The sequence below is a fragment of the Balaenoptera physalus genome (genome assembly GCF_965194825.1).
Source record: "Balaenoptera physalus genome assembly, chromosome: 2".
Classification (NCBI taxonomy): Eukaryota; Metazoa; Chordata; class Mammalia; order Artiodactyla; family Balaenopteridae; genus Balaenoptera; species Balaenoptera physalus.
The window spans coordinates 111,156,350-111,179,137 of record NC_138883.1 but is presented as its reverse complement, the minus strand read 5'-3'; the positions used below and the strand labels follow the sequence as shown (position 1 = coordinate 111,179,137).

The 22,788-nt window shown below is 39.6% G+C and overlaps 1 protein-coding gene and 1 pseudogene across 4 annotated transcripts; one reads left to right on the top strand and one right to left on the bottom strand.

The window, feature by feature from the left end:
• Positions 1-1,581: 1,581 nt before the first annotated feature.
• LOC309654139 (H/ACA ribonucleoprotein complex subunit 3 pseudogene) lies at positions 1,582-5,197 on the bottom strand (annotated as a pseudogene). The gene has a single exon. The product of its transcript is annotated as an H/ACA ribonucleoprotein complex subunit 3 pseudogene (transcript).
• Positions 5,198-5,284: 87 nt separating this feature from the next.
• Positions 5,285-22,521, top strand: TIPIN (TIMELESS interacting protein). Of its 3 annotated transcripts, none has more exons than XM_082448184.1 (8): positions 5,285-5,387; positions 10,144-10,284; positions 10,409-10,487; positions 10,689-10,764; positions 13,809-13,931; positions 14,150-14,213; positions 18,805-19,011; positions 21,923-22,521. In XM_082448184.1, exons 2-8 carry the CDS (start codon positions 10,152-10,154, stop codon positions 22,111-22,113), a joined length of 873 nt encoding a protein of 290 aa, XP_082304310.1. In that variant the 5' UTR covers positions 5,285-5,387; positions 10,144-10,151; the 3' UTR covers positions 22,114-22,521. The 3 variants fall into 3 exon arrangements, with proteins under 3 accessions (XP_082304310.1, XP_082304308.1, XP_082304309.1); XM_082448182.1 differs by having other exon boundaries at positions 5,363-5,581; XM_082448183.1 differs by lacking the exon at positions 5,285-5,387 and adding an exon at positions 6,475-6,613.
• The last annotated feature ends 267 nt before the right edge of the window (positions 22,522-22,788 follow it).

The window sequence follows — 22,788 nt, the reverse complement described above, 5'->3', positions numbered from 1 at the left end:
GTATGTATATTCTATTGTGCTTTATAACATACATAAATATTATATATATTATACTGTAGGTATCAAATATTATATAAAAACAATATTTAAAACCTTTTAGGAGCTATGAAAAAAAACCTATGATGAGATCCTTCTGTTCAAAATAGCTATCTTAACTTTATTTTTCAATTTCCCCAACATTTTTTTATGCTTCTGTTATTTCTCTTATTTTAGGGCACCTTCCCATCCAAATCCTACCTAATTCCAAGATTCTGGTCAGGTTCCAGATCTTTCCAGAAGTCTTCCCTGACTTCTCCAGCTCTTGTTCATCTTTCTTTCCTCAATCACTTTAACGACTTTTGGGTTCCAAGCAAATCAGCATGTAACTGTATATTGTCTTCTATCATTTATAATTGGTCAACGTGTATTAGGGCTCTTCATTGCAAATAACAGAATCTGGTCTCATTAGCAGTTTAAACAGAAAAGAAATTTATTAAAGGATACAGATGGCTCCTAGAATCTCTGAGTGGGCAGGAAATGAGGCTTGGCAGCTACACCAGGCTGATGCCAAAACTGTGCTGTTTTGTTGCTCTAGTGGAGACTCTCCTGGTGCCACCACTGGGCAAAGTGCACTTGTACTCTCACCGCTGACACTGGACACTGAACATGACCCCTAGCACGTCTAGCTCTGCTGCCCTGGGAAGCTGGTTGTTTTTTTGCCAGAATGGATCGCAAGCAGTGCCTCCATCTTCACTTCACCCTCTTCTGACCTGCAGTCTCATTTTGTTGTGGAACTGGGGTACCCAGGATATATCTAGCTGTGTGGAACCCTGAGAAGATGAGTTTTTTGCTTCTATCTTAGGGATGAACTCATAAGGGAGGAGCTTCCAAACATAGAAAAGGTGTTTCAAGGGTTATCTTATCTTACCAATATGGCTTATTACCTAAAACACATAACACTCAATAAATACCTGTTGATTTATTACTCTTCAGTATCCTCCATTAAAACAGTACCTTTGGGATCATCTAATCCAGGGGTCCCCAACCCCTGGGCCATGGATAGGTACCGGTCCATGGCCCGTTAGGAACCAGGCACACAGCAGGTGAGCGTCAAGCGAGCAAAGCTTCATTTGTATTTACAGCTGCTCCCCATCGCTCACATTACTGCCTGAGCTCCACCTCCTGTCAGCATTATGGTGAGTTGCATAATTATTTCATTATATATTACGATGTAATAATAATAGAAATAAAGTGCACAATAAATGTAATGCGCTTGAATCATCCAGAAACCATCCTCCCCCCACTCCACCCCCATCTGTGGAAAAATTGTCTTCCACGAAACCAGTCCCTGGTGCCAAAAAGGTTGGGGACCACTGATCTAATCCATACCTTCTGTCTTACAAAAGAGCAAACAGACTCAGAGCAATAAAGTGATTTGATTGTGGTCAGACTTTTAGTTCTTAGTAGAGCTGATGTTATGGTTTAAGGATGTAGTCCAGGAAAGATCCCCAAAGGTCTAATACAACATACAGTGATGTAATAGTCTTCTTGTGCCGAGAACTGCTTATGTGCCTTATTGTGAAAGTACTAGTTATTCACATTCTTAATATTTTTGGAAACACTCTAAAGTTCTAGATTTGCAAAATAAAAACATTCGTTTATTTTTTTCTATTTTATTGTTTGTGGCAGTCTACTAATTTTCCCCCAACATCTTTTCACCCCTTCTTCCACAGTAATAGAAACCCTGAGTTTTTACTGGGTCATGACCACCAAGAATAAAGACTATATTCCCAGCCTCCTTTGCAGCTGTGTGTGGCCATGAGATTACATTCTGGATGTAACCAGAATTGTCGTTTGCATCTTCTGGGAAACGTTCTTAAAATGTTGAGTCATGCCCTTCTCTCTTTCCTCCTTCCTGCTGACTGGAATGCAGTTGGAGCTCTAGAAGCCATCTCAGACAATCAGGTGAACTTGAGAATGGAATGCTCACGTGGTAAAGCAAGAAAACAGGATACCAGTTTCCTAACACCATGGAGCACCATACCAACTATGAACTTACTACCTCCAAACTTCTTGTACGTGAGAGACAAACTTTCTACCTTGTTTATTGTTATTTTAGTTTATTTAGTTTTAGTTTTTTCTGTTATTTGTAGCTGACCAGATCCTAATTAATAATCCCTGGGCTCAGGACATGGAAGCAACCTAAGTGTCCATCGACAGATGAATGGATAAAGAAGATGTGGCACATATATACAATGGAATATTACCCAGCCATAAAAAAAACCAAAATTGAGTTATTTGTAGTGAGGTGGATGGACCTAGAGTCTGTCATACAGAGTGAAGTAAGTCAGAAAGAGAAAAACAAATATTGGAATCTAAAAAAAAAAAGGTTCTGATGAACATAGGGGCAGGACAGGAATAAAGACACAGATGTAGAGAATGGACTTGAGGACATGGAGGGGGGAAGTGTAAGATGGGATGAAGTGAGAGAGTTGCGTTGACATATATACACTATCAAATGTAACTTAGATAGCTAGTGGGAAGCAGCCGCATAGCATAGGGAGATCAGCTCCATGCTTTGTGACCACCTACAGGGGTGGGATAGGGAGGGTGGGAGGGAGGGAGACGCAAGAGGGAGGGGATATGGGAATATATGTAAACATATAGCTGATTCACTTTGTTATATAGCAGAAACTAACACAACATTGTAAAGCAATTATACTCCAATAAAGATGTTAAAAAAATAAAAAATAAAAATAAAGACACACCAAAATATTTGCTTGTTAAAAAAAAAAAAATCCCTGGGCTCATCACCTTGATTACTAATGCTGATGCAGACCCAACTGGGTGATACGATCCCAACTTGGGCATGTTATGTACAAGGCAGGGGCAAGTCGATGCCACAGTCTTGAGATGGAGTCCTCAAGTACATAGCAAACCACTACCACCAGCCAGTCCAGTACTTACCTAAGTGATAAGCCCAAATAACACCAGCCAATAGATAAGACACAGAGACTTTGCTTTTTAAATGTGGTTTAGAAACAGTTCATGGTCTTTTAGTTTTAAAAGATTTACCCCATTTTTCTTCTTTCAAACTTCACCTCTGGACTGGGTTTCCAGCTTTCCAGAAAAACTTTTACACTCTATACTCAATCCGTGTTCTTTGATAGTCTATTTTTCCTTTTACACTATTCACTCTTTTTTTTTTTTTAGCTCTTTCAAATCATTTTAATAACCTGGGAGTGATTCGAAGTATGAAAAGATTCAGACATTTTCCCTTTAAAGGGGATGCTATCATCATTGCCTCACAACAAGCATGATCAGAGGCAATGATGAGACCAGATTCCAAAGAGCAAGGGTCGTAGGAAGGCTTCAAGGCTCACGGATTGGAGAGCTTGGTTTCAGAAAGTCTCTCGAAGGCTAGCAGGCAGAAAAGACATGAAATTTTAAAAGATCCTCAGAGGATGGGGCACGGTTTCTGGGTCATGAGCACCTTGAAGTGTCTCTTGATGGTGATTTGGTGTCTAGAATATTTATCTGGGGAGAACCTAGCAGGATGGGCCGAGCAGGTCTGTTGTCCCATAGGGTCAAGCTTCTTCAGCATATAGACCCGGTCTCCCAGCTCGTTGAGGTAATACTGGAGAAACCCAACCACACTGAAGCCAGAGGTTCCAATTCCGTCTGCAGCTCCTCTAACTGACAGGCTCATGTGTTTTCAACACTATTCACTTTTAAAAACATCAAACAGTTCTAAAAGTTTTAATGACATGGTCTATGAGAAAGTTATTTTTTATATTTCTGGTGCAATTGCTAAGGAAAATATATTTCTTGTATTCCTCACATATGAAAAAGAGGACAGTCTTAGACATTAATATGTCAATGCCTTACAACTGTGGTAGTTATATTCACATAGACTTACAATCAATTACCAAAGCCTTTACATTTTCTAAAAGGGTCAAACAATTTACCAATTATATGGATAATAGTAGGTAACATTTATTAAGTACTATCATTTAATCCTCCTCATAACTCTATGAAGTAGATACTATTATTAATAATAAGGAACTGAAGCACAAATGTCAACAAGTAGTAAATGATGAAACTGAGATTCAAACCCTCAGAGCTTCAGCTCTGGGCTTTTTTGGGGGGCGGGGTGGCATATAACTTCTTAATTTCTCAAAGTGCTTTTTTTTTTTTTTTTTGGCCAGGCAGATTGTGGGATCTTAGTTCCCCCACCAGGGATCAAACCCATGCCTCCTGCAGTGGACGCACTGAGTCCTAACCACTGGACTGCCAGGGAATTCCCTCAAAGTGCTTTTATATTTACTCTATTAGACATAAAGTGGAGAATATAGACTGTTATCTGGATAATTAGAAGAATGCCTCTTGCCTCAGTTACCCGGATTCTTTAAGTTAACATATTTCCCATTTAAATTAATGTTAATTTTGTAAATTGCTTAATATATTTTACCTTGCATTTATAGAAATAAAACCATAAAATTAAGGAAAATGTGGTACATATACATATTTGCATACATAATTTTAGACAGAGCTTGCAATTTACTTTCTCTTATTCTTTTCACATATTTATTCTATAATTTTAATGAAATATTTCAAGCTACAGAAAAGTAGAGAAAGAATGTAGCAAACACTACTCATCTTCTTGGTCTGTCAAATCTTGATGCTATAGTTGCTAAAGGTAACTTTTTTTAGTTTTCTGAATAGTTAACACATTTGTATGTTCCAAAAAAGTATGGTGTTAAGTCCCCATCCCACCCTGTCCCGTATGTCCAGTTCCCATCTCCACTTATTTATTTATTTTGTGTGCATGTGTGAGCAAGCAAATATATATTGCACAAATATATTTGGACTCACTTAAAAAAAAATTAAAGGTAACACATTTTTGACATTCTTCTTTGTGTCCACAATCCTAACACTAACTCTTTACTGCCTCTTTTCTCGGCCCATTATTCAACAATTAATAGAACTCTTATGTTCAAGGAATTTTGTTAGTAACTCTGAAGAATCGGTAGTTTCTCATCAAATTCTGTTTGCCTCCATCCTTCATATTCCATCCACAACCCAGTTTTCTAAAAACCTGAGATCTACTTCCAAAGTCTGAAGTGCATAGAGCATAACGAACTCGAACATCACGCGGACAAGGGGACTAAACTCCTCAGAAAAATTCTGGAGGGCGGAAGCGGTAGGGAAAGCAGTGTGGGATGGGTCGGACGCCGGAAAGGTGGGGATAGACGTGGGTGGGCGGGACCTGGGGGAGGCGGGTCCGGTAGGCACCGCCCAGGCTTTTGGCGCCAAAAGCCAAGGACTCTTCTCGCGAGAGTCTCGCGAGATACAAGGTTTCCCGGCCGCGCGGAGCTGTGTCCTGTGGCTGCTGCGGTCTGCTCGAGGTGAGAGCGGACTGGCGGGAGAGTGAAGTTCCCAAGGGGAGAGCCGGCCGAGGGAGTCAGGCTGGGGAGCGGTGATGCCGGGATGTCGCAAGGAGGGAGTGAGGAAGCAGGAGGACATGACTGAGACGGACCTGGGCTGATCGGGACTGGAGAGGAAGGGAGGCCTGACCGGCTGCGACCTGTGCGGAGAGGAGGTCGGTGGGATCCAGGGCCGGCGCTTTTACTTCTTGTTTACGTTTCGGGTCTGTCTCTCTCTAAACCAGGCCTTTTAGTGAAAGGGAACGTGTGTCGGATACATCTTTATATCTCCAGTTTCTGTACCGGGGCTTCTAAACACTGGAGGCGTCCTGTGAATGTTGAATGAATGAATGAATGTGGTTGAAGTGAGAGGACAGACAGGGGAGCGAGGATGAGGGGAGGTCGGAGAAGAGGGATGGGATGGGAAGTTTTGTGGTTTTAGGGCTGGGTAGCAAGGAGGTCATCGAGTCAGTTTGGTAGGACTTCTGGCGACAGGGACTTCTGTTTTGGTGACTTAGAAAAAGTTGGACGTTGGACACCTAAGGGTCTGGGAACGAATTTGGATATTAAATTTCTTTGTTACCTTCACTCTTCTGCGAGTCTGAGGACTAGAGGAGGAAGTGAAGAGACCTTCATAAATGTCTAAAAAGAGACTAGACAACCATTGTCAAGAAGTTAAAGACAGAGCTATCTTATTCACTACAAGTTTACTGACAAGTCCTACCCCAGGCTTGGCTGGTTCCTTGCATTGCATCGTTACACTTAATATAGTTTGTGCCCTGTTATCTCATTCGTAGCTCCCTGTTGGCCTCAAAGGTGTGAGCCCTATTTCTTCCCAGAAGGCTTAACTATTGATAGAGTGAGGCCAGAAAGTTCGTTCGTTTTTTCTGCAAGATGGCTCTAGTAGCGCTTCTTAGTTGTCTTTAACTTCATTGGAAACAATGAAATATCAACGTGCATTTAAAAAAAAACTTATCAAAATTGGTGAATTTTTGTGTAGCCATTTTAATATTGAAGATGGAAGAAAAAAAGCAACACTTTTGGCATAATTATGCTTTGTTATTTCAAGAAAGGTAAAAATGCCACTGAAACATAAAAAAGGATTTGTGCGGTGTATGGAGAAGGTGCTGTGACTGATCGAACATGTCAAAAGTGGTTTGCGAAGTTTCGTGCTGGAGATAGCTCGCTGGATGATGCTTCACAGTCAGGTAGACCAGTGACTAAATTGAGACATTAATTGAGAACAATCAAAGTTATACCATGTGGGAGATAGACATACTCAAAATATCCAAATCAAACGTTGAAAATCATTTGCACCACCTTGGTTATGTGAAGCGCTTTCATGGTTGGGTTCCACATAAGTTAAGCGAAAAACCTTCTTGACCATATTTCTGCATGTGATTCTCTACTTAAACGTAAAGAAAACATTCCGTTTTTAAAACAAATTGTGATGGGCAATGAAAAGTGGGTACTGTACAATAATGTGGAATGGAAGAGATCGTGGGGAAAGGGAAATGAACTACCACCAACCACACCAAAGGCTGGTCTTCATGCAAAGAAGGTGATGTTGTGTATATGGTGGGATTGGAAGGGAGTCCTCCATTATGAGCTCCTTCCGGAAAACCAAAGATTAATTCCAACAAGTACTGCTCCCAATTAGACCAACTGAAAGCAGCACTTGACGAAAAGAGTCCAGAATTAGTCAATGGAAAATGCATAATCTTCCATCAGGATACCACAAGACTGCATGTTTCTTTGATGACCAGGCAAAAACTATTACAGCTTGGCTAGGAAGTTCTGATTCATCCACCGTATTCACCAGACATTGAACCTTTGGATTTCCATTTATTTCAGTCTTTACAAAATTCTCTTAATGGAAAAAATTTCAATTCCCTGGAAGACTGTAAAAAGCACCTGGAACAGTTCTTTGCTCAAAAGGATAAAAAGTTTTGGAAAGATGGAATTATGAAGTTACCTGGAAAATGGCAGAAGGTAGTGGAACAGAATGGTGAATAGTTGTTCAAAAAATTTCTTGGTAAAAATGAAAAATGTGTTTTTCATTTTTACCTAACTGAAGGAACTTCAATATGACCTTTAACTACCTTTCCAATTTTGAAAACCTATGGTTGATACTTTGTTTTGTTTTTATGTACTTGTGGTCTTGGAAGTTTAGAATTGGAGAGACTTTGGAGATCCTCTAGCTCCAGTAGTTTTACAGTTTTGGGGAAGCTTTGGAATTCTTCATTCCTCCATTCAACAGTTATTTCTGGGACTTCCCTGGTGGTCCAGTGGCTAAGACTCCACGCTCCCAACGTAGGGGGCCCAGGTTTGATCCCTGGTCAGGGAACTAGATCCCACATACCGCAACTAAGAGTTTGCATGCTGCAACTAAAGATCCCGCATGCCGCAACTGAAGACCCCATATGACGCAACGAAGGTCCCACACACAGCAACGAAGATCCCACGTGCTGCAACTAAGACCCGGCACAGCCAAATAAATAAATAAATATTTTTAAAAACCCCAAAAAACCAAATTCCTTCTTTCTTTTTTTAGTGGCCCATTGCAGTTATTAAATCCTGCTAGACAGAAATTACAAGTATCATTGCCATCAGAACTCTCCCTATCCATAAACTCAGGAACTGAACAGATTCAGATAATTTTTTGAGATATCTTTCCTTCATGAACTCTCATGTTATCCCAAACTCAGGAATCTGATAGATTTGGATAATGCATTACACTACCCATGACCTGAACTCACTAAAAATAATTCTCACTATCAGAATTCAGGAAACACATGGATAGTGAGGATTCCTGGGCTACCTGCCCTGGCAGTGAAATGAGACAGCTCAATTGGCCACCTCAGTTCTGCTCTCTGGGGCCACCCCCTTGTTCCCCTCCTCCAGGGTCCCAGCCTTGCCCTCCAGGAGCCCCTTCCCTGTGCATTTCCCTCTTGGCCACATTTGAAGTCGGTGGTAGGAGGTGTGCCCTCCTTTGGGGCTGTAGAACTGCCCAGGTTTTCTGCTAGTTCAAGTTGGGAGGACCAAGATCAACAACTATTTCTTGAGCACTGGCTGTATATCAGTTTTGGGGCTACAGTAGAGGAGCACCGAGACCCACCTTGTCATTGCCTTTTTAGAGCTACAGTCTATTATGGGAGACAGACATTAATCAAATAATCATACAAATAGAACCTAATATTGGAACTGGGTAAGTGCTACAAAACTTGCACTTGACATTTTGAATGCTTGTTATAGGAGGATTTAATTTAGGAAAACTGGGGGAGACTTTTCTGAGGTGACGGTTGAGATCTGAAAGAGATTAGGAGTCAGGGAGGAGCCTTCAAGATAGGAAACAGCTTTTGTAAAGGTCTAGTGGCTTGAGGGATAGAAAGAAAAAGCATGGAGAATGGTGTGAAGTAAGTCTGGAGAAGTAGGAAAGTGCTAAACCCTGCAGGGCCTTGGAGTTTTATCATTATCCTAAGAGCAGTAGGAAGCCATGTGATCAGCTTGACATTTCCAAAGGTTCAGTTTAGCTGTAATATGGAGAATGGATTGAAAGGGCAAAATGGATAGGAGTAATGGAGTAATCCAAGCAAGAAGTGTTAGGAAGTGATTGTGGAAATAGGGAGAAATGGACAGACTCAAGGGATAATCTGGAAGTAAAATGGACAGGGTATTTAGGATGGGGGAATGAAGTGTTAAGGATGACTTGCAGGTTTCTGACGTAGAGCTGGATAGGTGTCATTCATTGAATTGGGAAAATTTAGAAGGCTGGTTTTATACATGATGAGTTATAGGTGCCTTTGAGAAATTTTAGAGCTGTAAAATGAGAAGTAGGGATTTAGAGCTCGGATTTGATGCTCAGGTGGAGATAAAAAATTAATGGGTCATCTATAAATTAGAGCCATGTGCATAACTGAGTGAAGAGGGCCTAGGATGAAGTCTTGGATACTAACTGACCAGGCTAGAGGAATGTGAATCTGCAAAGAAGATCCAGGAGGAGTGTCCAGGAAGGGAGGAAAGCCAGTTGAGTACTGTGTTCCAGGAGTCAACAAAAACACTTTTCTAGAAAAAGGAACTGATCAAAAGTGTCAGATGTTTCTGAGAGGTCAAGTAAGATGGTACTGAAAAGCATTCTTTCAAGTTACCAACTTAAGGATTATTTCCATTTCTGCAAGGGAAACCTTACTAGAAAACCAGTATGTAAACAGTATTTTTATTTTTATTTTCCCTTTTTCGGCCCCCCTGCACAGCTTATGGCATCTTAGTTCCTGGAGCAGGGATTGAACCCCGGGCCCTCAGCAGTGAGAACACAGAGCCCTAACCACTGGACTACCAGGGAATTCCCAACAGTATTTTTAAAAAGCTTCTCTGGTTGAAGTGGGGTTGAGGTATTGTGCCCTGCCTATTTCACACCCCTTTGGACCACAGTTTGAAACCCTCTGAAAAGTTAAAATCATCATTTTATGGTGGGGAAACTCAACAGTTGAGGTAAAATGATTTGCTCAAAATCATATAGTTATTTAGTGGTAGGGTCTACATTAGAACTCAGTTCTTCTAATTTCTAACTTTGTTCTTTTTTCCATAACTGTTATCTTCTTCACTTCAGTTCATGATGTGTGAGTTTGAAATATGGTTTAACTGACTGAAGCACATGCATTTTGCTGCAAGTGGAACTTAACTGTGTAATAAGAAGACTACTTGGATGCATAAACATGTTTACTTTTTTTCCCCCTAGAGGAAAAGATGCTAGAACCACAGGAGAATGGCTTGATTGACCTACCAGATTATGAGCATATAAAAGATGAAACTTTTCCTCCATTCCCACCTCCAGCCTCTCCAGGGAGAGAAGATGGTGAAGGAGCTGAACCTGAAGAAGGTCTGTATAGGGTTCCAAAGTGGTGTCCATGTTCAGCTATCCATCTAACAGCTTAGAAATGATACATTTTATAAATGAGGCTTAAGTTACTTAAGTAATATTAAATCTTGGTATATTTCACCAGAGTTAGGGAGAGGAGCACGTGTTCCTGTCCCTCCAAAGAGAACAGTTAAAAGGAATATACCCAAGCTGAATGCTGAGAGGTACATTTACTATTTCCTTAAATATTTATACTTTTCTTTCCGTCATTTTTTCCCTCTTATGTTACAAGCTTTTGGTTGGGATGATTTGGAGATCAGACATTTTTCTCAGTTCAGTAGTTAATATTTTTTTCTTCTTATGGTCTTGGTTGGGCCTTGATGGCTTTAGCAAACTTGAAATTTAAAACATATTTCTATTCACAGATTAATTTCAGAGAGAGGGCTTCCAGCATTAAGGCATGTGTTTGATAAGGCAAAATTCAAAGGTAAAGGTCATGAGGTAAGAAATGTCTGATTTTTATTTTAGACCTTTGTTTTTTAAAATATCAATAAGACTGTGGGCCCATTATCATGTTCTCAGGAATCTTAGAATGTTTCACAGATACCATCATTCATCATCATATCTCTTTAGAAACTATGATGTAGTAGAAAGGACACTGAAGACATTTAGGAACTGTAAATCTCTGCACAACTGTACATTTAAAAATTCTCTTTGAATCATGTAGCGTGCAGATACAATTTTTTGCAGATGATATCTTTGTAGAGCTTTGCAGTTTATGAAGTATTTTCAATTATATTCTTTAATTATCAACCTCTGGGGTAGGTGTTGGTCCCATTATCTAGTGAAGGAAACTGAGTTTTAGAGTTTTAAGCCTCCACTGCCAGTGGTTAAGGGCAGAGCTTTGACTTTCCATTGCAGGGCCCAGCTAGAGTAGCATTAACACAGCATGAACATGATCTTGGTGTGGTATTCAGGATAGTTGGAAAGAGGGAAGCAGCTGGAGGCAGACAGCAATTCAGAGGCTATTTCACTACCAGCGGAATGAGGTAAAATAGCCTGGATAGGGTAATAGTAGAGGGATGAACAACATATAATACTTGGAGGTGATTGGGAGGTACAAAAGTAAAAATTAATCCCAAGATTTCAAACCTGGGAGGCTGAAAAATTGTAGTACATTTGCTTAGTTTCGGTGGACAGGAAGGGAGAATATAAGCCTGTGTCCTATTTTGCCACAAAACTAAACATAAATCAAGATTTTTAAAACCATGCCCCGCTTGGTTAATTCATTGCTCTTATTGAAATTTTCAGGTAGTAGTGATGAATTGGTGCTTTGAATTTATGACGTCTTCATCATTTTCATAATAAGTACTTTAAAAGATAAATAAACTTATACGAAGGATAAATATTTTGTGTTCCTTCACTGGGTGAGGTTGGGCTCTGTCTAGTCTTCTGTACTTTGCCTTTGAAAATTCTACTATTTTCTAACGAAGCTGAATCCTGGATGCTTTTCTCTCCATGTATGACTTGGGACTTCACACTGTATTTAGGTATTTCTCTTCTCTGTCCCTTGGGTCTAATGTGATATTGTAAGGTGGCTGATCAGCTACCCCAACAACTGGAAAATGGTCATAGGTGATTGAACTTTTTTTTTAAATTTAAAAAAATTTTTATTTTATTTATTTATTTTTGACTGTATTGGGTCTTCGTTGCTGCACGCGGGCTTTCTCTAGTTGCGGCAAGCAGGGGCTACTCTTCGTTGTGATGCGCGGGCTTCTCACTGCAGTGGCTTCTCTTGTTGCGGAGCACGGGCTCTAGGCGCGTGGGCTTCAGTAGTTGTGGCTCGCGGGCTCTGGAGTGCAGGCTCAGTAGTTGTGGCGCACAGGCTTAGTTGCTCCGTGGCATGTGGGATCTTCCTGGACCAGGGATCGAACCTGTGTCCCCTGCATTGGCAGGCAGATTCTTATCCACTGCGCCCCCAGGGAAGCCCGATGATACAACTTTTGAAAGAACTTTTATCTTTATCAGAATGAGAATGAAATGACATTATGTTCTCAGCATTACATATTGAGTTATTGGTAGAGTTGATTGTTTTAACCATTAGCTTCTTAGACAAGGTCAAATAGCACCACAAACAATAATTGCCAACATTTGAGGACTTGTTTTGTGTCAGGCACTTTACTTGTATTACTTAATCCTCCTAACAACCCAATGAGGTACGTATATTCTCGTTTTATTCATGAAGAAAAAGGCACACAGAGGTAAAGTGATTGGTTCAAAGTCACACAGCTAGTAAGTGGTAGAATTTAGATTTGAATCTATGCAGTCTGATCCAGAGCTTTTAACCAGTCTCCTATTTTAAAATACTATAAGAAAATTAAAAAATATTGTACAGTGAAATCAGGAATTTGGAACTTTTTTCATTTATTACTCCAGTTTATTAAACTTTGTTTTTCATTTTCATTAAAAAATTTTTTTAATGTTAAATTGAAATTTCAAATATAGAGAGGTATTGTGGTCTGAGAATGTTTACACTGTTGTTGCTAGTCTTTGGTACTTTGCCCTTGGGATTTCTGAATATATTTTCACAGAGCTGATTCTCAGTGCTTTCTGTACATCATTTAGAGACCTGTCAGTTTGTGTAGTTATTTCTAAAAGATATCTTGCCATATTTTATTGAAGTTTATTTTCAAGTATTTATAGGTCTGAAAAGACACATGTGATTATCTTTTAACTTTTATTAAGTTTTCATACTGGGTTTCTTTTTTCCTCTGATTTTTTTTTTTTTTTTTTAAGAAATTCACGTTCTTTTATTTATTTATTTATTCATTTATGACTGTGTTGGGTCTTCGTTTCTGTGCGAGGGCTTTCTCCAGTTGCGGCAAGTGGGGGCCACTCTTCATCGCAGTGCGCGGGCCTCTCACTATCGTGGCCTCTCTTGTTGCGGAGCACAGGCTCCAGACGCGCAGGCTCAGTAGTTGTGGCTCACGGGCCCAGTTGCTCCGTGGCATGTGGGATCTTCCCAGACCAGGGCTCGAACCCGTGTCCCCTGCATTGGCAGGCAGATTCTCAACCACTGCACCACCAGGGAAGCCCTCCTCTGATGTTTAAAAATCTATCCAGTGCTGTTAGACTGCAGTTCTCTAAGCCAGCAGTCCCCAACCTTTTTGGCACCAGGGACTGGTTTCGTGGAAGACAGTTTTTCCCGGGGGACGAAGGGTGGTGAGGGGTGTGGAGGATGGTTCAGGCGGTAATGTGAGCGATGGGGAGCGGCAAATGAAGCTTCGCTCTCTTGCTCGCTCACTGCTCACCTCCTGCTGTGCGGCCCGGTTCCTAACCCACCGTGGACTGGTCCCCGGCCCGGGGTTGGGGACACCTGCTCTAAGCCCTTGATAAATACTTTTCTTCTTAAAGTTTCTTTATTAACCTTATAAATATAAAAGGACACCAGTGACTTTGGTACTCTTATTCAGTTCTAAAATCTGCTGACAAGGTCAGTTGTGAGAATGAGTCTTCTATTTAGCATTTTTATTTTTATGTTCCAGGCTGAGGACTTGAAGACAGTAATCAGACACATGGAGCACTGGGCGCATAGGCTGTTCCCTAAACTGCAATTTGAAGATTTTATTGACAGAGTTGAATATCTGGGAAATAAAAAGGAAGTTCAGGTAGGTATTGAGATTATTATGAATATCATTCACAATGCTAAATTGTATAAGGATTAGTGAGGCTAAGTAGCTCTTTGGGGTCTTCATTTTCAGTCTTAGTAGAGAGAAGGAAAATTAATAGTAGCTATTTGAACAACTTTTTTTGAAACTAATAATAAAATCAATGACCGTTTTCCCCCAAATCTAAGTGAAAATATAAAAATGTTTTTTATTTTCAGACCTGTTTAAAACAAATTCGACTTGATCTCCCTATTTTACATGAAGATTTTGTTAGCAATAAAGGTAAGAATATAGGTTTATCTACTTTATAATAATTTTGCTTTTAGAAATGGATCTAGTTGGGGTAGGCAGTGTTACAGGACTGGGTTCTTAGTCTATTTTGAGTATATAATTAAAGTACAGTAAATAGGAATGAGTTAAGATGCCTTGGTACATCTAGAATGTTGTGCATGATATTTGTTTCTTAAAGACATGGTGGTATGCCATTAAGAGATGTAAAATATATTTAGCCACAGAACATGAGCTTTTGAGAACTCATGATGATGACGCATTGATCCTTTGTAGTGCTTGCTGATAAAAATATATGACAAGATACAGTGTTCATACACATGTCCACCATTATAAAAAAGTGGCTCTGAGAAATTAGGCAGAACAATTTGATGATGAAATAGGTCACGTCTCACACAAGAGTACAGCTCTTGTATATAGGATTTTAATTAGACCTATGTGACTGTTCCTGGTATTGATTGCATTTGTTAGTTGTACAATGCAACCATAGGCAGTCACACACATCAAAACATATGGTTCCTGCCGACAGGGTCTGTATAGTTATCAGATTTTCTGTGCGATGGCTCCATACATGTTTGTTTTTTGTTTTTAAAAAATTTCATAGATGTAGCAGAAAATACAGACTCCATATAGAATCCCCCAAAGTTATTTATAAACTGCTTTTAAAAGTGTGAAGGATTGTGATTTAAATAATCCAAGATTTAATTATTTGGTAAGGTATGGTACGAATTGATGGCATGGGATTTGATAGATGGAAAGGAATTAGTTATTACAGTCTAAATCCCACAACATATACTACTGGGTCAGTTAGCTTATTCATCGAACTTTTTGAGCTGCATACTATGTGCTAAAGGTTCAGGGATAAAGATGAATGCGATCAGACCCCTTGCTTCATGGGCTAACAGACGGTGAACTAGTAACATGCCAGTAGTCTGCAAGGTGCTGTAATTGGAGATGAACAGGGGACAGTGTACGGGGCAAAGGAGAACACAGTTACTTTTACCTAGGGGAGGGGAAAGCTTGGTAAGAGAGGGGAAAGCTTCACAGAGGAGGTATCACAAGTACTTTGAATGATAAGCAGTAGAGGTTAGGCAGAGGTGATTTTGGATAGAGGCAGCCACTTATGCAGAGGCATAAATGAACATGGCACCATTCATGGAATTACAGGCAAGTTGCAGTATAGGGTACATAGAGGAGTCCTGTATCAGAGAGCCTTGTTTGTTGTTGAATCTGTTTTCTTTGTATCCTAAAAGAATAGTCTCCAGACCTAGTGCATGAGGCACTACAACAGTAAAAATGTTTTGAACATTTTATTTTTCTAATACATGTACTGCTGTACTGATACGATATATAATGTACATTTTTGATCTTAACATTAGTTTTAAAGTAAGAACAATATGATTGAATATTCTATTGAATAATTTTTACCGAAAATTTTGGGCTAATACTTTTTGATCAGTGGTTTGAAGGTTTGGTTGTAGATTCAGTTTTTTCTCCCAAATCTTGGTTTTAACCTTTCTAAGATGCGTAAACCCAAATGGAAGTAGAGCATCATTAACTGCACTTAGTAAATCTTCGTATTCATCTTTCATTCTCACTCACCAGTGCAAGGACTTTTGTTGAAGTTTACTAGCAAATTTTCATCTGCCCCTTTTCAATCGTTTTACTTAAAATTAGTCAGCTTTTATATTTTTATATTTTTAGCACGTGTCGTCATGTCATTCCTCTGCTCAAAGCCCTGTAGTGGCTCCTTATTTCAATCAAAGTAAAAGCCACAGTCTTTATATTGTCCTACTTCGCCCTATAGAATCTTGTTTTTGTGTCCTCATCCCATTCCTCTTGCCTCCCTGACGGTATCTTTAATATTCCGTTGCTTCAGCCACACTTGCGTCCTAGCTGTTCCTTGAGCCTTCCAGGCATATTTCTGTCTTAAGGCTTTTGCACTCTGCCTTGAACACTGTCCTTTGCCCTCCCTCCTGCCCCTAAATCTGCATGGCTAACTCTCTCACCCGCGTCAAACTGTTTTCAAATGTCAGCTCAGTGAAGTCTCCCCTACCACACTGTTAAAATTGGACCCCCAGCCCCATTCCTGATTTCACTATGCTTTTTTTAAATAGCTCTTATTTCCCTTTAATTATTATGTAGTTTGTTTATCTGTTAGTTTATATGTACCAGAGTGATGGCATCCTGTAGCACATTGAATATTTCTGGCTTTAGCTTCTTTGCCACAATAGCTTGCCTATGAATGTGGCAGTGAATGAATTTCATGTGTGGTTCTCATTTTTTTTAATGCCACTTTTATCCTAGTCAAAAGTGGTTATATTCACATGGATATTCTGTAAGACATTGTTTGTACTAAAGAGGTCATTTACTGTTGAAGAGATCTTTCCTTTCATGGCTCACAGAAGAATATTGAATAGTTTTTTATGTATTTCATTACTATTAATTCAGAATCCTTTAAGCCCTATAAGGTGAAGCATATTAGAAATCCTGTATATTGCATAATTGGTTCTAATACTTGTTTCTTAACTTTTCCAGCAATGTTTTCTAAATGTACTCCATCAATATTTCCTGACAAAGGAATGTATTTTAGTTTCTTTTTTTTTTTTTTAATTAATTAATTTATTTATTTATGGCTGTGTTGGGTCTTCGTTTCTGTGCGAGGGCTTTCTCTAGTTGTGGCAAGCGGGGGCCACTCTTCATCGTGGTGCGCGGGCCTCTCACTATCGTGGCCTCTCTTGTTGCGGAGAACAGGCTCCAGACGCGCAGGCTCAGTAATTGTGGCTCACGGGCCCAGGTGCTCCGCGGCAGGTGGGATCTTCCCAGACCAGGGCTCGAACCCGTGTGTCCTGCATTGGCAGGCAGATTCTCAACCACTGTGCCACCAGGGGAGCCCCTATTTTAGTTTCTTGACACATTTTTTTCCATATCAGGAGGGAAAAGTGTGTGGCTTTCTGTCTCACCATTAAGGAAGAAACCTCAAAAGGGGCTTAGATTGTAAAATGCTGGATTAAATACATGATTTTTAAACCTCACTGGTTTGTCTTTATGTTTTAAATGTTTTGCTAGTTGTGATGGTTTTTACTGGCATTAGCTAATACCTCACTGTACAATATGTACATAGGACATAGGACAAGAGTAACTGTAAACTCATATTTCAAATGGTGGTCTTGGTGATATGAAGTTTCTTTTGCCCACTTGTCAGATCTGATGAGGTTATTTATTATTTTTTTAACCACATAATGTGAATGATACAGAGAGAAGGTGAAGTGTCAGCTTTGCCATCTTCTTAGTTCTTGCTTGTACTTCTGTTATCTTCTACCTACAGGTGTTTTGTTATTTCGCAAAAATCTTTTAAAGCTACCACTTGTGCATTTTGTTAGGGTTGTTTTCGTTAAAATAGATAGTATGTCAGTTTGCTTAACTGGGTAGTCAGAATTAGCTGTGTATCATAGTATGCTGAAATTAAAAAATGAGTGAGGACCCAATTCCACCCTTCCACAGTATGAGCTTGCTGTCTTGAAGGTAGCTTACAGACCAGATGATTGCTGTCATATGGATAAGTGATAGTTTGTCACTGCCAGTTCTTCTTTTAAATATAAGTTAGTAAAACTTAATTTTTCGTAATTCTTAAATGAAATATAAATGGAAGATCTTGTATTTACTTTTCATACCCTGTGGATCATTTTAGGAACATCCTACTTTGAGATAATAGGTGTACAGGGCTTTAAGAATTTATTAAGACTAATCATGTAGAGAGCACTGAATTTTTTAAAAAGTTAACTTGGAAATATGTCCACAGATCTCTAAATTTCATCCCCTTTTTCACTTTGTGTCTCAGTTTTACCGTACACAAAAAATAGCCTATATAAAATCATTACTGTGTATCATACAGACAATATGGCAAGCTACTAAAATGTTTTTAATATAAAGCAAGGATAGGGCTTCCCTGGTGGCGCAGTGGTTGAGAATCTGCCTGCCAATGCAAGGGACACGGGTTCGAGCCCTGGTCTTGGAAGATCCCACATGCTGCGGAGCAACTAAGCCCGTGTGCCACAACTACTGAGCTTGTGCTCCAGAGCCCGCAAACCACAACTACTGAAGCCCGCGCGCCTAGAGCCTGTGCTCCACAACAAGAGAAGCCACCGCAATGAGAAACCCGCACACCGCAAGGAAGAGTAGCCCCCGCTCACCGCAACTAGAGAAAAAGCCTGCACGCAGCAATGAAGACCCAACGCAGCCAAAAATAAATAAATAAATAAATAAATAAATAAATAACACAACAAGGATATACTTTGGATTCTTTAAGTTCTTTTATTAGCAACTAAGAACTTTTGCTTTCTGTTCATGCATGTTTTTAAACTAGTATTCCATTTGACTTAAAATGCCTCTTTAAAGTGATTAATAAATATTCCTTCTACTTGTTTGAATCAAGCATGTATTTGTAACATTCTCATACCTCAAATTGTTTCTTCAGGTCTGGCACCTTGTTGCTTTAAACTGGTTTTCAGTTAATAGCTGCATAAGCTCTTTTTCTAATTAGTTTAACACTACAGATGTACTAATTTTTTCTTTTCTACTGCAGATGAAGTAGGGGAAAATAATGGCCATGATGTAACTGCTACCGAGTTAGATCCCTTTCTGACAAACTCATCTGAAAGTGCAAAGTTCGCTTCTGAGTCTAGTAGAAGCCTAACAGAAGAACAACAACAAAGAATTGAGAGAAATAAACAACTGGCCTTGGAAAGAAGACAGGCAAAGCTACTGAGTAATAGTCAGTCCCTAGGAAATGGTAAATTTTATGCTGGATTTTATGTGCTACCATTAATATACCAAGGGCATGTTAGAAATTTTAACCTATTTACTCTTCCCCAAAATAAAATACCTCTAGGAATAGATAAATGTGATATAGTATATTAAGCTTATGTATATTTGAGAGAGAGTGGGCGTGAGAGCTAGCTGGAATCCTCAAAGAATATATGAGTCCAGGACGGTTTTCTGGGTAGCTGAGTGTCTCTTAAAAAATTGTTTTAATCATTTAAAATTGATTCTGGATCTTTCGAAAACATATTCTTCCCTGACTCCTTAAAACATGTGACATATAATTTTATCTTTATGAGAATTAAAACATTATTGTGGTACTTTCCTAAACATATAAAATTCTCTGTACCCATTGAGGACTTTAGAGCCATTTGTTGTGACATGAATAGGTCCAAAAATGCTTTTTATTGCAGCGTTTCACTTCTGTTGTGAGCTGTCATGTTTGATTTCTTGTTGATTCCCTTGTCTCTTTTAAAACTGCCTTAAAATTTGCTGTTTTTTAAACAGACTGTGGGTTTGGAAACTAGACAAGTTTGTTAAAACTATATTTAAAAATAATTGCAAATTGGTTTTGAATGAAGCACGCACAGTCGCATTTATCTTTGTCAATTTCCAATCCAATTTTTTCCTTTTGAAATGGGAAAATAGGAATTACAGTAAGTAGTGAAGATTACATGTTGTAAAACAAGTTTCACCCAAAATAATGAATTCTCAAGTGAAAATTATTCAGTGGTATTACTATGATTTTTTCCAGTTAGAATGAATTTAAATTTTTTTCGTTTTTGTTTTAACATCTTTATTGGAGTATAATTGCTTTACAATGTTGTGTTCGTTTCTGGTGTTTAACAAAGTGAATCAGCTATACATATACATATATCCCCATATCCCCTCCCTCTTGCGTCTCCCTCCCACCCTCCCTATCCCACCCTCCCTATCCCACCCCTCTGGGTGGTCACAAAGCACCGAGCTGATCTCCCTGTGCTATGTGGCTGCTTCCCACTAGCTATCTATTTTACATTTGGTAGTGTATATATGTCCATGCCACTCTCTCACTTCGTCCCACTTCATGAATTTTTGTGTCATACTTGTACAGGAGCCATGCTAATCTTCTCTATCATTCCAATTTTAGTATATGTGCTGCCGCAGCGAGCACTAATTTTTTTTTTTTTAAGTTTCTTTTTAAAAAATTTTAATTATTTATTTATTTTTGTTTGGCTGCATTGGGTCTTTGTTGCTGCACGCGGGCTTTCTCTGGTTGGAGCAAGCGGGGGCTACTCTTCATTGCAGTGCACGGGCTTCTCATTGCAGTGGCTTCTCTTGTTGCAGAGCATGGGCTCTAGGCACGTGGGCTTCAGTAGTTGCAGCACATGGGCTCAGTAGTTGGGGCACACAGGCCCTAGAATGCGCAGGCTTTAGTAGTTGCAGCATGTGGGCTCAGTAGTTGCGGCACGTGGGCCCTAGAGTGCGGGCTTCTGTAGTTGAGGCTCGTGGTCTCTAGAGCGCAGGCTCAGTAGTTGTGGTGCAGGGGCTTAGTTGCTCCGTGCCATGTGGGATCTTCCCGGACCAGGGATCGAACCTGTGTCTCCTACATTGGCAGGAGGATTCTTAACCACTGTGCCACCAGGGAAGTCCAGGATGAATTTAATTTTTTTTTTTTTTTAAATAAATTTATTTATTTATTTTTGGCTGCGTTGGGTCTTCGTTGCTGCACACGGGCTTTCTCTAGTTGCGGTGAGTGGGGGCTACTCTTCGTTGTGGTGCGCGGGCTTCTCATTGTTGTGGCTTCTCTTGTTGCGTAGCACGGGCTCTAGGCGCGCAGGCTTCAGTAGTTGTGGCACGTGGGCTCAGTAGTTGTGGCTCGCGGGCTCTAGAGCTCAGGCTCAGTAGTTGTGGTGCACGGGCTTAGTTGCTCTGCGGCATGTGGGATCTTCCCAGGCCAGGGCTCGAACCTGTGTCCCTTGCATTGGCAGGCAGATTCGTAACCACTGCGCCACCAGGGAAGCCCTGAATTTAATTTTTAACTTAACAAATGGATGTTTTATACTACCTTGTGAAAAATTTAATGAAGATACAACTATTGTTGATGTCAGTTCTTCCTTGCTGTCATTATCAAAGTTTACGTGGCAATAAGCATTTTAAGGCTCATCTTCTATTTATAATATATGACTTTAAGGGACTTCCCTGGTGGTGTAGTGGATAAGAATCCGCCTGCCATTGCAGGGGACATGGGTTCAATCTCTGGTCCAGGAAGGTCCCACATGCCATGGAGCAACTAAGCCTGTGCGCCACAACTACTGAGCCTGTGCTCTAGATCCCATGAGCCACAACTACTGAGTTCTTGTGCCACAGCTACTGAGGCCCATGCGCCCTAGAGCCCGTGCTCCGCAACAAGAGAGACCACCACGATGAGAAGCCCGCGCACCACAAGAGGAGTAGCCCCCGCTCACCGCAACTAGGGAAAGCCCGTGCACAGCAATGAAGACCCAATGCAGCCAAAAAAATAAAAATTAAAAAAAAAAGATATTTATATGACTTTAAAATTTTTCAATAGAAATGAGTATCTTAAATGTTCTTTACTGTAGATCACTTTGACATATATCTCATAAGAACATTTGATTTTTAAAAACTTCTCTCTAGTAGTTGTGATTTTTTAAATGAGAATAGTTGCATTTCACTGTGATTCAGAAGTCTGAGTTCAAGACTTGCATTTTGAATGGATTTTATATATGTATAAAAATGGCTTTATTTGGAAGAAAGTTATTATAATTAATATTAACTAAAGTGATCGTAGATTTCATCTCTACTGATTTAAACTTGTGAAGTTTGTATTAGGTAAGATTGGATCAGGTGCTTGTAATGAATAATAATGATTTCTCTTGCAGACTTGTTAATGAACACACCCAGTACACAGACACCTGAAGAGGGTAGTACAGGTGAGGAGCAAAAGGAGGAAGAATCATATGGATTTAACAAAGACCTTCTAGACAATCTGCATAATGATGCTGCTGCCAATACTGTAAATGAAGAGGAGGAATTAAAAATAGAGAAGATGCAACTGGACCAGTCCTTTTAAAATATATAATAGTAACTTAAGGCTTCATCTAGAAATATTACTGAGGTTGGATAGGCCTCAAATGAGAAAATCTATTAACTTGCTATCTTCCAAATTTGAGATGACTATGCATTTTGCCTACTTTGAGTGAAAATCCATATATAGTGAAACTTTTATAGATTCCTGTTTAAAATCTGGTATTATAATTTATACTTGTTTCTTATTCACTTTCGTTGTCTATTTATTCTCCTTAGTGTTTATTTTTATATAGGTATGACCTTGTAAAAATGATTGGTAGTTAATAAGTAGCTTCCACTGCTAGTGTGCCATTGAATGCCCTGTTTTTACTAAATTGGGTGGTGTTTTAAGATGTAAATATGTAATAAATGCTAATGTTCTTTTATTTTTAAATAAAAAGCTCACAAACTATCCCTAGAGGCTTTATAAAATTTTCTCATTGCTATTTAGTTCTACACTTTACACTTTTGGTAAAATGTTCACAGTTGTTATATGTGTTTACATGTCTTTTGAGGAGTCACTTTAATACTTAAAGGGTCACGTAAAAAGCTGATATATTGCCTGGCCTGCATAGGTGCTATGGAAGTTCACATGCTCCTTGGTACCATACTGACTAGTTAGTTGGAGAGAAACTTGCAAAGTATAATGGGGAACACAGAGCACGTAGGGAGGATTCGG